Below are 13,434 nucleotides of genomic sequence, written 5' to 3' on the forward strand. Positions count from 1 at the left end.
GGCATGTGCACTCAGAGCTCATATAATCCTATTGTTAATGTATTAATTGTGTTTGTTACTTGCATTGTACTACTGTAATTGGCCACAGACTTAATGGAACCACTTAAGAAGTGAAGACATGACATCTTCCAGCTCGGTATCTAGATATTATACACATGTACACAACACACACACACACACAGGCACACGTGCCGCAAACACACTTACAACTGTTGAAATGCTTACATTAGCACACTTCGTGTGTATGCCACTAAGCGGGATTATAATAGCCATTATCATTACACCCTTAATAGTATGAGAGACCTAGTTTGTATTGATCTCTCAAATGCATCTTACTGTGTGTTTACCGCTCTGCGGAGCGCTGTTCACATGTTGTGGGGTTCCGTTGGAATTTGAACGTGTGTGTAGGTCAAAGGCGATTTGAGGTAAGCGTTTTGTGTTCACATGTAGTGAGACACTCGTGTCAGAAGTAAGAGGGGAGAACAGTTTTGATGGGAAAGGGAGGGACTCAAGGGGCGGTCGGGAGATAGGGATTTGTGGTGGAGAGAGAGAGAGAGAGAGAGAGAGAGAGAGAGAATATAGAGAGAGAGAGAGAGAAATAGAGAGAGAGAGAGAGAGAGAATAGAGAGAGAGAGGAATAGAGAGAGAAGAGAGAGAGAGGAATAGAGAGAGAGAGAGAGAGAGGAATAGAGAGAGAGAGAGAGAGAGAGAGAGAGGAATAGAGAGAGAGAGAATAGAGAGAGAGAGAGAGAGAGAGAGAGAGAATAGAGAGAGAGAGAGAGAGAGAGAGAGAGAGGAATAGAGAGAGAGAGAGAGAGAGAGAGAGGAATAGAGAGAGAGAATAGAGAGAGAGAGAATAGAGAGAGAGAGAGAGAGAGGAATAGAGAGAGAGAGAGAGAGAGAGAGAGAGGAATAGAGAGAGAGGAATAGAGAGAGAGAGAATAGAGAGAGAGAGAGAGAGAGAGAGAGAGAGAGAGAGAGGAGTAGAGAGAGAGGAATAGAGAGATAAAGAGTTTTTTTCATTTCCGCTTCTTCTTTTTTTTTCATTTGCAGGAGAAAAGGGGAGGTCCAGCATGATTACCCAACGAACCAGAGAGAGAGAGAGGGACAGGGTGTTACAGAGAGAGGTACTAAAGAGGGTGAGAAGCAGAAGGATCGACGACACACAGAGGGACATTTTTGTGAGACGTCTTCTCAGCAGCATTGGGAGGCAACTGAAGCAGTATTTACACACTTGTTGGGCTCTCACTCACCCACCTGGAGAAACTCTGATGCAAAATAGACTTGCAGCTGTTTCGCACGTAGACGCACGCACGCACACACAACCCATCTCTCAGGATGTCTTTGCTATGGGGCTTTATTACGGACTTCTTCACCTACGAGACAACCAAGTCTGTGGTAGTGAAGAGCTGGTCTGTTGGAATCATCAACCGCGTCGTACAACTGCTCATCATCATCTACTTCGTTTGGTCGGTACAACTTGTTTGTGTATGTGTATGTGCGTGTGTGTGTATGATAATGTCGACCTCTCTTTGTCATCTTTCTTTCCCCCTTAATTCTTTCCTCTCCCAATGTCTTGCTCCTGATCATTCTAGAACTATTGTTACTAATCGTCTTTCCTTACCCGCCCCCCTCCCTGTCATTCTCCGTAACCTTTGCCTCCATCTACCTTTCTTTCCTGTTTTGTCATTTAGGTGGGTCTTTTTACACGAAAAGGCATACCAGGTGAAAGACTCTGGCATCGAGTCTTCTGTCATGACTAAGGTGAAGGGCTTCGGTTACCATAACAACCGTGTGATGGATGTGGCGGACTATGTCGCCCCTACGCAGGTCTGTGACACCCAGACGCCTAACCGAGACATCTTACCTTTGACCCTAAACTAAAACAACACAGAAGTTATACTGCAGTGCTAACATAGTTACTGTACACAACTTGTATATTATAACTGTACACTGTGTAATATACACTGAGTATACCTAACACTAGGACCGTCTTCCTAATATTGAGTTGCACCCCAGAACAGCCTCAATTCGTCGCAGGCATGGACTCTACAAGGTGTCAAACTTCCACAAGGATTGCTGGCCCATGTTGACTCCGATGCTTCCCACAGTTGTGTCAGGTTGACTGGATGGATGTCCTTCGGGTGGCGAACCAGTCTTGAACCACGCAAGAAACTGTTAAGGGTGAAAAACCCAGCAGCATTGCAGTTCTTGACACACTCAAACCGGTGTGCCTGGCACCTACTACCATAGCCCGTGAGAAGGAAATTACTTATTTTGTCTTGCTCATTCACCCTCTGAATGGCGCACACACACAATCCATGTCTCAATTGTCTCAAGGCTTAAAAATCCTTATTTAACCTGTCTCCTCCCCTTCATCTACACTGATTGAAGTGGATTTAACAAGTGACATCAATAAGGGATCTTAGCTTTCACCTGGATTTACCTGGTCAGTCTGTGTCTCCAGCCACCCAAGTCATAGACTGTTTTCTCTGCTACCGCACGGCAAGTGGTATCGGACCACCAAGTCTAGGTCCAAGAGGCCTCTAAACAGTTTCTACCCCAAGGCCATAAGACTCCTGAACAGCTAATCAAAGGGCTACCCAGACCCCTCTTTTACACTGCCGCTACTCTCTGTTTATAATCTATGCATCGTCACTTTAACTCAACCTACATGTACATTTTACCTCAGTTACCTCAACTAACCGGTGCCCCCACATATTGACTCTGTACCGGTACCCCCTGTATGTACCCTCACTTGTTATTTTACTGCTGCTGTTCAATTATTTGCTACTTTTATTTTCTATTTTTTACTCAACACTTTGTTGTTTTTTTACTTCTTAAAGCACTGTTGGTTAAGGGCTTGTAAGTAAGCATTTACAGGGCAGCAGGGTAGCCAAGTGGTTAGAGCGTTGGACTAATAAACGGAAGGTTGCAAGTTCAAATGCCCAAGCTGACAAGATACAAATCTGTTGTTCTGACCCTGAACAGGCAGTTAACCTACTGTTCCTAGGCCGTCATTGAAAATAAGAATTTGTTCTTAAATGACTTGCCTACTTAAATAAAGGTCAAAAAATATATAATTTCACTGTAAGGTTGTTGTATTTGGCGCATGTGACAAATTCAATTTGATTTGGTTTGTCATGGGAGGATCAGGTGTTCTTCATATTTTGTATACTCAGTGTACCAAATGTTGATTAAACGTTATTAAAATGATTGCAATAGGTACACACACAAAAACTCGCCCAGTCAGCCGAAGTGTGGTACAAGAAGTCTATAGATACTTGATATAATGTCATTGAGCATTTCACTGTGGTAATGTTAAACACTTAAAGGGAAGTGCTTGGTGTGAGGTGATGATGGGAAACTAAATGAAGTCCTTTGGTTGGGTAGAATAAGTGTCTGAGTGGTTCATCAGAGTACATTAGTTAGCATTAGCCCAAGAAACTGGTTAAGTAGCATGGCAAAAAAAAAAAAAAACGGGTTGCTAATGATAGCAAGAACAACAAAAAAGATGTCGTTGGTTGAGGCTTTTAGATGGTTTCAGCAGTAGGCCTGATAGGTTGACTTGATGACGTTTAGGCTAAAGTGCTGGTTTGTATATGTGCTGACAGGGTGCCGCAGTGTTCTGCATCATCACCAAGCTCATCGTCACAGAGGAACAATTCCAAGGCTTCTGCCCTGAGGTGAGTCCATTTCAGTCCAGTATACATGTAGCGGGTTACCTACCTGCTCCAGTTCTCTATACCATGGTTTTAACAATACAACGTACTCTACTCTGCAAAGCCCCCGCCCGTACCATTAACAAGAGCTGAGGCATTTAATATTGGGTGGTGACAGAGCTGCTGGTCGAAGGCCAATGCTATTAACGCCTGTGTATCTGTTCTTTGTGTGTTCAGAGTGACGTGAAGTACGAGTGTGAAACAGATGAAGACTGTGACAAGCATTTAGGGAGCTTCCTTGGAAACGGCGAGTTTCAACTATTTCCTCTTCTTGTTTTCTCCACCATTCCCCTCCTGGGACTCCGTTGATCCTTCCTCTCTCTCTCTCTCTCTCTCTCTCTCTCTCTCTCTCTCTCTCTCTCTCTCTCTCTCTCTCTCTCTCTCTCTCTCTCTCTCTCTCTCTGCTCTGCTCTGCTCTGCATGCATTATTCTGTGTTTGACGTTGTACACAGAGGACATTTTTGAAGAATTCTGTATGCAGAGCCTCAATTTGGTGTTTGTCCCATTTTGTGAATTCTTGGTTGATGAGCAGATCCCAGACCTTACAACCATAAAGGGCAATGGGTTCTATAACTGATTCAAGTATTTTTAGCCAGATCCTAATTGGTATATCGAATTTTATGTTCCTTTTGATGGCATAGAAGGTCCTTCTTGCCTTATCTCTCAGATCGTTCACAGCTTTGTGGAAGTTACCTGTGGCGCTGATGTTTAGGCCAAGGTATGTATTGTTGTTTGTGTGCTCTAGGGCAACGGTGTCTAGATGGAATTTGTATTTGTGGTCCTGGCGACTGGACCTTTTTTGGAACACCATTACTTTGGTCTTACTGAGATTTACTGTCAGGGCCAGCAAACAGTAGACATTTGACTCCAGATTCTAGTAGGGTGTTGCCGGGTGCTGCAGACTGTTCTAGTGTCCACGCCAATTCATTGATATATATGTTGAAGCGGGTGGGGCTTAAGCCGCATCCCTGTCTCAACCCACAGCCCTGTGGGAATAAATGTGTGCCTATTTTAACCCCACACTTGTTGTTTCTGTACATGGATTTTATAATGTCGTATGTTTTTCCCCCATACCACTTTCCATCAGTTTGTATTGCAGACCCTCATGCCAAATTGAGTCAAAGGCTTTTTTTTTAAATCAGCAAAGTATGAGAAGACTCTACCTTTGTTTTGGTTTGCTTGTTTGTCAGTTGGGGTGTGCAGGGTGAATACATGGTCTGTCGTATGATAATTTGGTAAAAAAAACATTTGAAATTTGCTCAGTACATTGTTTTCACTGAGGAAATGTATGAGTCTGCTTTTAATGATAATGCAGAGGATTTTCCCAAGATTGCTGTTGACACATATCCCACGGTAATTATTGGGATCAAATTTGCCTCCACTTTCTGGATTGGGGTGATCAGTCCTTGGTTACAAATTTTGGGGAAGATGCCAGAGCTAATTAAAGAGTTTTAGTATAGCCAATTGGAATTTGTTGTCTGTATATTTGATCATTTCATTGAGGATACCATCAACACCACAGGCCTTTTTGGGTTGGAGGATTTTTATTTTGTCCTGTAGTTCATTCAAGGTAATTGGAGAATCGAATGGGTTCTGGTAGTCTTTAATAGTTGCTTCTAATATTTCTATTTGATCATGTACAGTGGGGCAAAAAAGTATTTAGTCAGCCACCAATTGTGCAAGTTCTCCCACTTAAAAAGGCGAGAGAGGCCTGTAATTTTCATCATAGGTACACTTCAACTATGACAGACAAAATTAGGGAAAAAAATCCAGAAAATCACATTGTAGGATTTTTAATGAATTTATTTGCAAATTATGGTGGAAAATAAGTATTTGGTCACCTACAAACAAGCAAGATTTCTGGCTCTCACAGACCTGTAACTTCTTCTTTAAGAGGTCGCCACAGACTAGTACATGTCCCTGGGCCTGGAAATGATTGATTTCCCCTACCAGGATGGAGAAGCTATCTTCCTTAAAGTATGGGGATTCTAGTCGGGGGGATATAGGTAGCACACAGGAGGACATTGTTCTCTGTTAAGATAATTTCCTTTTGAATTTCTAGCCAAATGTAAAATACTCCTGTTTTGATTAATTTAATGGAGTGAGTTAGGTCTGCTTATACCAAATTAGCATACCCCCAGAGTCTTTTCCCTGTTTCACACCTGGTAGTTTGGTGGATGGGACTACCAGCTCTCTGTAACTAGAGGGCAACCAGTGGGTCCGTCTCCTCTACACCATGTTTCTTGTAGGATGACAATGTCTGTATTTCCGATTTCTTTGATGAAGCCCAGGTCCTTGCTCTTTAGGCCAGAGGCAGATGACCTCAGGCCTTGGATATTCCAGGATGAGATAGTGAAGGCTTTGTGTTCCATAAAGTGTCCAATGTTGTTGGTCGTGTGGTTTGGCCTGTTGGCCAGTTAGTGTTAGTAGAGCCTGCTAAGCACCTGGTACATGCCATTGGCTTGGGCTAGTGTAAGAGTGGGGGCTGGGCCTGTTTGCCTGCCCACGGCCTGGACGTATGTGTGATTTCCATGTTGAAGCCCTCTTTGCGGGGGTGGGGTGCATGGGGTGGGCAGGAGGGGCATAAGTCTGATCTGAGGGGGCCTAAATGGGGTGTGGTCATGGTTGATTTGGGGGGTTGATTGGTTGGGGTGGGGGTATGGATGTGGCTGGTGGTGTTGTGGCCTGGATGTAGATCCTCTCGGCATGGGTCCTCTATGTGTAGGTCCCGGGGGGGTCCCGCAGGTCTGGGAGAGTGTCTCTCTGGTCTGGGTGGGGTGTCTATTGATCTGTTGCTCCTGTGTGAAGTGTTGGGGCTGTGTTTGAGAGCGATGTCCTTTAGGGTCAGGGCAAAGGTGGGCACTGCTGCCTTGTATAGGTGGACCTGGTCATAAAGGCTGCTCAAGTCCAGGGTGGAGAGGTGGGCCAGGTAAACATTTGGTTTTGAGGCACAGTCATGGGAAATACTTGTGTTTACCCACTGTATTGTGGCAGGGTGGAAGTCTCTTCGTGGTAGCAGGGTGGAGATAGCAGGGTGGTAGCAGGGTGAACCACTTGTGCATTGGGGAAAGTAGAACAAGCTTTTTCAATCACTCCCTTGAGTGCTGTGGCCACCCTTTCCTACTGTGCTCTCAGGTCATTTGTGCCTATGTGTTTTATTATGTGGCTGGGTGACCCTAGTTGGTCCTCAGACAGAAGATCTAGGGCGCGCTGGGTGTTTGGACACCAGAGTTTAGACAGTCTGTGTTTGGGGAAGAGTTTTTCTTGTATATATTTCCCATTTGAGTCCATAAGGAGAACAATCTGTGTCTTGTGTATGTCTTCAGGGGAGGGTGCTCAGGGGGCGTGAGATCCTCTGGGCTTGGGGTTCTTCATTTGTCTGTCCCGCTGTGAATTCGACGTGGTCAGGGTCTGGGGTGGACTGTTCTGCTGTGGTGTCGAGACTTTTGTCGGGAGCTGAGTTGGGCTGTTCTGCTGGCTTTTCTGCGGGTGTGGCCACCTCTCTAGTGGGTTGTTCTCTGTCACATGCCATCCCCCTCTCCCTCTCCTTCAGCAGTCTGACCCTCTCCTCTAGTGCTCTGTTCTTCTCCTGCTCTTGCTTTTTCTACTGTTGAAGTTGTCTCACCACAGTCCAGAGTGCAGATTTGTCTCTCTCCACCTCCAGCTCTCCGGGTCTGGTTGAGGGGGTGTTGTTTAGCTGGACAATTTTTTTGTGCTGACTGGAGTGTGTTCACCTGCTGTTCCAGCTTCACTTGCCTTACCTCCAGCTGGGTGAATGTATCCTTCATTTCAATGAGGGAGTAGTACTCTGTGCTGGGAGGTTGACTTTCCACTTGGGGTTGCTCATCTGTGGTGTTATATAAGGAAGAGGTCTGGTCTGACCTGCTCGGGATGGGGGTATCTTTCTCGAGGGAGAGCTTCTCCTCCTGAGCTAATTCTTTGATTAGGTGAAAGTCCAGCTGAAACTGTTTTGGTTTTCACTATACCAGTACTGTTCCAGACTTAGAGATTTATATTAGCTGACTCAGATTCATCATTGTCTAGTATCCTGACTTTCCACCCCTCGGTAACACCCTCCCCCTCTTAATAGAGGGGTAGTGTGCTAATATAGCACTGTGCCATGCCAGGGGATGGTCTGTGTGGGAGATTGCTGATGTTCTCATTGTTATAATAGTCAGCAAAAAGTGTCTCTTGATTTTCCATAAGGAGCTTAATTTTGTTTGCCCCCGGTGTTGCGTGGTGCAGAACGCACCAACCTCTGGAGAGCCTTGAGGTTGTGGGCTGTGCAGTTGCCGTACCAGGTGGTGATACATCAACAACAAGATGCTCTCAAATGTGCATCTGTAAAAGTTTGTGTGGGTTTTAGGTGACAAGCCAAATATCTTCAGCCTCCTGAGGTTGAAGAGGCGCTGTAGAGCCTTCTTCATCACACTGTCTGTGTGGGTGGACCATTTCAGTTTGTCTGTGATGTGTAAGCCGAGGAACTTAAAACTTTCAACCTTCTCCACTGCTGTCCCATTGACGTGGATAGGGGAGTGCTCCCTCTGCTGTTTCCTGAAGTCCACGATCATCTCCTTTGTTTTGTTGACATTGAGTGAGAGGTTGTTTTGCTGACACTACACTCCGAGTGCCCTCACCTCCTCCCTGTAGGCTGTCTCGTTGTTGTTGGTAATCAAGCCTACTACTGTTGTGTCATCTGCAAATTTGATGATTGAGTTGGACGCATGCATGGCCATGCAGTCATGGGTGCATAGGGAGCACAGGAGGGGGCTGAGCACGCACCCTTGTGGGGCCCCAGTGTTGAGGCGAAGTGTAGATGTTGTTACCTACCTTCAGCACCCGGGTGCGGCCCATCAGGTAGTTCATGACCCAATTGCACAGGGCGGGGTTGAGACCCAGGGCCTCAAGCTTAATGATGAGCTTTGCAGGGTACTCTAGCCTTTAGCTCGGTGCAGATGTTGCCTGTAATCCATGGCTTCTGGTTGGGATATGTACGTACAGTCACTGTGGGGACGACATCGTCGATGCACTTATTGATGAAGCCGGTGACTGAGGTGGTATAGTCCTCAATGCCATTGGATGATTCCCAGAAGATATTCTAGTCTGTGCTAGTAAAACAGTCCTGTAGCTCTCTCTCTCTCTCTCTCTCTCTCACTCACTCACTCATGCTCTCGCTTTCTTTCTCTCTCTCTCTCTCTCTCTCTCTCTCTCTCCCTCTTTATCTCTCTCTCCTCCACAGGAATAATAACTGGTGCCTGTGTGAACTCCTCTGAAGGAGGCCGCTGTGAGATGGAGGGTTGGTGCCCTGCCGAGAATGACAAAGTCATAATGTAAGACCTCTCTTTCATTTTCTCTTTCTCTCTCTCGCTCTGTCTCATAAAGAAAGCTGCTTCATATAGACCACAATATTATGAACATATGACATGTCATGTTTACAACTTGTGCATCCCACCTAACTAAGTCCTTCTTCTCTCTCTCTTTTTTCTCCCTTACCCTTTCTCAGGCAACCAATGATGGAGGTCGAAAACTTCACCATCTTCATCAAGAACAGTATCCGCTTCCCTATGTTCAACGTCACCAGGTGAGTCCGACACACCTCTCAGTCCTGGGGCTGTATTGGGGAATCACCTCAAATCAAATCAAATGTATTTATATAGCCCTTCGTACATCAGCTGATATCTCAAAGTGCTGTACAGAAACCCAGCCTAAAACCCCAAACAGCAAGCAATGCAGGTGTAGAAGCACGGTGGCTAGGAAAAACTCCCTAGAAAGGCCAAAACCTAGGAAGAAACCTAGAGAGGAACCAGGCTATGTGGGGTGGCCAGTCCTCTTCTGGCTGTGCCGGGTGGAGATTATAACAGAACATGGCCAAGATGTTCAAATGAACAAAGGGAAGACCTTTATGATCTTGTGTTAGAGTACTTTCAGGAGGTCTCACTCCAACTTTCTTGTCAAGGCGTTGCCCTCTCTTTTCTACCGAAGAAGGGGATTTGGCTCTATCACTCAAATTTGTACCTTCTCTCTCCCACAGAGGGAACTTCCCGTCATCGCTGAATACAACTTATATCAGGAGCTGTACATATGACCCGGAGCACAACCGCCACTGTCCCATCTTCAAGGTGGGAGATGTGCTGCGCTATACTGGACAGAACTTCTCCACCATCGCTCAGACAGTGAGACTCATCTCCTCCTCTCTTCATCATCATCTCCTCTATCTCCATCTCTCTCCCCCGAAGGTCTCCCATCTTTCTTTTCTCTCCTCTCCCTCTCTTATATTCTGCTTTCTCAACCTCTCTCTTTCCCACTTCTCCCTCTCCATTTTATATATCTCCAGTCCCAACTGCTTGTCCCTACCTTTCCTCTTCCCCCTCCTCACCTATCTGTCCTTCTCTTCTTTTCCCTCCCTCTGTCTCCCTCTATCAGGGTGGAGAGATCGGGATCAATATTGAATGGGAGTGTAATCTGGATGAGTCAGAAGAAAGATGTGAACCACACTACTCCTTTACGCGACTTGATGCTGTGTTTCAGAAGAACGCCATCTCTCAGGGATACAACTTCAGGTACTGTAACCCCTTTCAGTTTAGTACTATTCAAGAGACTCCCCGTCTTTCTTGCTCCTTCTCCCTGTCCTCTTTCTTTTCCCCTCTCCATCCTTCTTACCCCCCTCCTCCTCTCGTTTTATTTCTGTGTTCATTGACACGGTCTCCCCCTCTCTCATCATCCACAGATTTGCCAAATATTACAAAACGGAGAACGGTATAGAGAATCGGACGGACTTCCGCACTCTCCATAAGGCCTACGCCATCCGCTTTGACATCCTGGTCACTGGGCTTGTGAGTGTGGATTAGGGTGTGTGTGCGTGTCCCTGTTATCTGTGTATTATACGGGATTCATCTGTCTTTGTCCTTTCAGGCAGGGAAGTTCAACACAGTTCCTACTCTGATCAACCTAGTGGCAGCCTTTACCTCTGTGGGACTGGTAAGGCTTCTGTACTCAGACTGTATGCTTTAAAAGGAGGTCATGCAATACGTTTAGAATGTTACCTCCATTAACCCTAGAATCGAGGCAAGTATTTCAGGATTTTTTTAGGTCAACTTGTGTAACTGTCTTTGTTCTGATATGCTGCAGGGTACGGTCCTCTGTGATATCATCCTCCTGAACTTCCTGAAGGGGGCGGACCAATACAAGGCCAAGAAATTTGAAGAGGTTTTTTTTTAATTACTCAGATAAAAGCATATTTTTTTTGTGTTATATTGTAAGTCATTTGTGTGTGGGAGAGAGCGGTGAAGAGCATCTCAAGACAGTCTTATTCTCTCTCTCTCTCTCCCTCGCTTCCTCTCCCTAGGTTTCTGAGTCACAGATACAGATATTACTCTCCCGGGAAAGTTGCAGCCAGCTGTCAAACAAAGCAGAGGAGAAGATTTCAGATGACTCGGGAGCTGTCTCCCTTTACCTGGACCAGCAGCTTTGAGTGACAGTTCACTTCAACCAATCGGCAGAGAGGATCCTCCACCACTTCCTTATTTTACTAGCAGCTGTTGATAAGTCCTATGTTCATGTGAGGGAAGGTAACGATTTAACGTCTGAGGAACTTTTAAAATGTTGTTTTGGGGCAAACTATTTCTGAACTCTACTGTAGCTTAAAATAACTTTATAAACAGTTACATCAATATACATAAAAGCTCTGCCCTGGTCCCATTGCTTTTGTACATATACTATGTAGTTCATATGTTACATTTACCTGGCCTCATCCCTTTTTTCATCTCTGTCTTGCTCTCATAACCTCCATTTGTGATGTTCTATAACGATGGGGGGTTTAAAGGGGTATGAGAAGAGATGACGTGGTTCTATAATCATCTTGGACCCTCAAAAAACAACAGTAACCAGTAAATAAATTGGTCGGAATTGACTGAGTCGCGCCTGCTGTATTTTGTGTGTGTCTGTATCTGATTCTATTGCAATACACACCTGATATACACACACACATGCACACATAAAAACACACCTCCCACCACGGACCCATCTCAGCACCAATAGATCTGGTCTGCCAGTTACATGGACGACAACCCAGGTTTCAGCGGGTGGAATAGTGGAAAACAATATAAAATATCATGGTACAGCTATATGGACACTCAATCATCATGGTACTTTTATTGGTAAGTTTACAAACATATATTATGATAAATTGAATTGAAACTTGTCTCATTATGGTAAATGGGGAAATAAGTATAGCCAGTTATAATTGTAATGGCTTAGCAGATAATAAGAAAAGACGATCAGTATTTACCTGGCTAAAAGAGAAGGAATATAATATCTTAACAATAATTTTGATCCGAATGTGCCAATTGTCTGTTTGGCACAATTTGCACATTCGATCAAAATTATTGTTAATTAATATCGTTATTAGTGACCTAAAACAGGGAATTTTATTAGGATTAAATGGCAGGAATTGTGAAAAACTGAGTTTAAATGTATTTGGCTAAGGTGTATGTAAACTTCCGACGTCAACTGTAATAATTAATTTCACCTACAAGCAAAACAAGACTCTATTATTATTGTGGGAGATATTAATAAGGTTTTAAATACCTCAATGAGATACAGTGAATTATAAGTGAAATAATCTGTCTGTAAACAATTGTTGGAAAAATTACTTGTGTCATGCACAAAGTAGATATCCAAACTGACTTGCCAAAACTATAGTTTGTTAACAAAAAATTTGTGGAGTGGTTGAAAAAATGAGTTTTAATGACTCCAACCTAAGTGTGTGTAAACTTCCGACTTCAACTGTATATATTTTAAATAATATCATATACAGTTGAAGTTGGAAGTTTACATACACCTTAGCCAAATACATTTAAACTCCGTTTTTCACAATTCCTGACATTAAATCCTAGTAAAAATTCCCTGTCTTGGGTCAGTTAGGATCACCACTTTATTTTAAGAATGTGAAATGTCAGAAGAGTAGTAGAGAAAATTATTAATTTCAGCTTTATTTCTTTCATCGTATTCCCAGTGGGTCAGAAGTTTACCTACACTCAATTAGTACTTAATAGCATTGCTTTTAAATTGTTTAACTTGGGTCAAACGCTTTGGGTAGCCTTCCACAAGCTTCCCACAATAAATTGTGTGAATGTTGGCCCATTCCTCCTGACAAAGCTGATGTAACTGAGTCAGGTTTGTAGGCCTCCTTGCTCGCACATGCTTTTTCACTTCTGCCCACAAATTTTCTATAGGATTGAGGTCAGGGCTTTGTGATGGCCACTCCAATACCTTGACTTTGTTGTCCTTAAGCCATTTTGCCACTACTTTGGAAGTATGCTTGGGGTCATTATCCATTTGGAAGACCCATTTGCAACCAAGCTTTAACTTCCTGACTGATGTCTTGAGATGTTGCTTCAATATATCCACATAATTTTCCTACCTCATGATGCCATCTATTTTGTGAAGTGCACCAGTCCCTCTTGCAGCAAAGCACCCCCACAACATGATGCTGCCACCCCCGTGTTTCCCGATTGGGATGGTGTTCTTCGGCTTGCAAGCGTTCCTTTTTTTCCTCCAAACATAATGATGGTCATTATGGCCAAACAGTTCTATTTTTGTTTCATCAGACCAGAGGACATTTCTCCAAAAAGTACGATCTTTGCCACCATGTGCAGATGCAAACCGTAGTCTGGCTTTTTTATTGCGGTTTTGGAGCAGTGGATTCTTCCTT

At 44.2% G+C, this 13,434-nt stretch overlaps 1 protein-coding gene across 2 annotated transcripts; it reads left to right on the forward strand.

The window, feature by feature from the left end:
* Window positions 1–1,058: 1,058 nt before the first annotated feature.
* Window positions 1,059–11,631, forward strand: LOC112256254 (P2X purinoceptor 3). Of its 2 annotated transcripts, XM_024429360.2 has the most exons (12): window positions 1,059–1,469; window positions 1,695–1,830; window positions 3,615–3,686; window positions 3,900–3,969; window positions 8,962–9,052; window positions 9,226–9,303; window positions 9,754–9,895; window positions 10,146–10,282; window positions 10,450–10,555; window positions 10,635–10,700; window positions 10,851–10,928; window positions 11,068–11,631. In XM_024429360.2, the coding sequence occupies exons 1-12, from the start codon at window positions 1,339–1,341 to the stop codon at window positions 11,191–11,193; spliced, it is 1,233 nt and encodes a 410-aa protein (XP_024285128.1). In that variant the 5' UTR covers window positions 1,059–1,338; the 3' UTR covers window positions 11,194–11,631. The 2 variants fall into 2 exon arrangements, with proteins under 2 accessions (XP_024285128.1, XP_042181612.1); XM_042325678.1 differs by lacking the exon at window positions 1,695–1,830.
* The last annotated feature ends 1,803 nt before the right edge of the window (window positions 11,632–13,434 follow it).

The sequence above is a fragment of the Oncorhynchus tshawytscha genome, linkage group LG08 (genome assembly GCF_018296145.1).
Source record: "Oncorhynchus tshawytscha isolate Ot180627B linkage group LG08, Otsh_v2.0, whole genome shotgun sequence".
NCBI classification, from domain to species: domain Eukaryota; kingdom Metazoa; phylum Chordata; class Actinopteri; order Salmoniformes; family Salmonidae; genus Oncorhynchus; species Oncorhynchus tshawytscha.

What these genes read in the sequence shown, in the direction of transcription:
- LOC112256254 (XM_042325678.1), top strand. Translation starts at nt 1,074, where the DNA reads ATGATTACCCAACGAACCAGAGAGAGAGAGAGGGACAGGGTGTTACAG. An exon ending in TCCAAGGCTTCTGCCCTGAG is followed by an intron (nt 3,687 to 3,899) that starts GTGAGTCCATTT and finishes TTGTGTGTTCAG; the next exon opens with AGTGACGTGAAGTACGAGTG. An exon ending in GAGAATGACAAAGTCATAAT is followed by an intron (nt 9,053 to 9,225) that starts GTAAGACCTCTC and finishes ACCCTTTCTCAG; the next exon opens with GCAACCAATGATGGAGGTCG.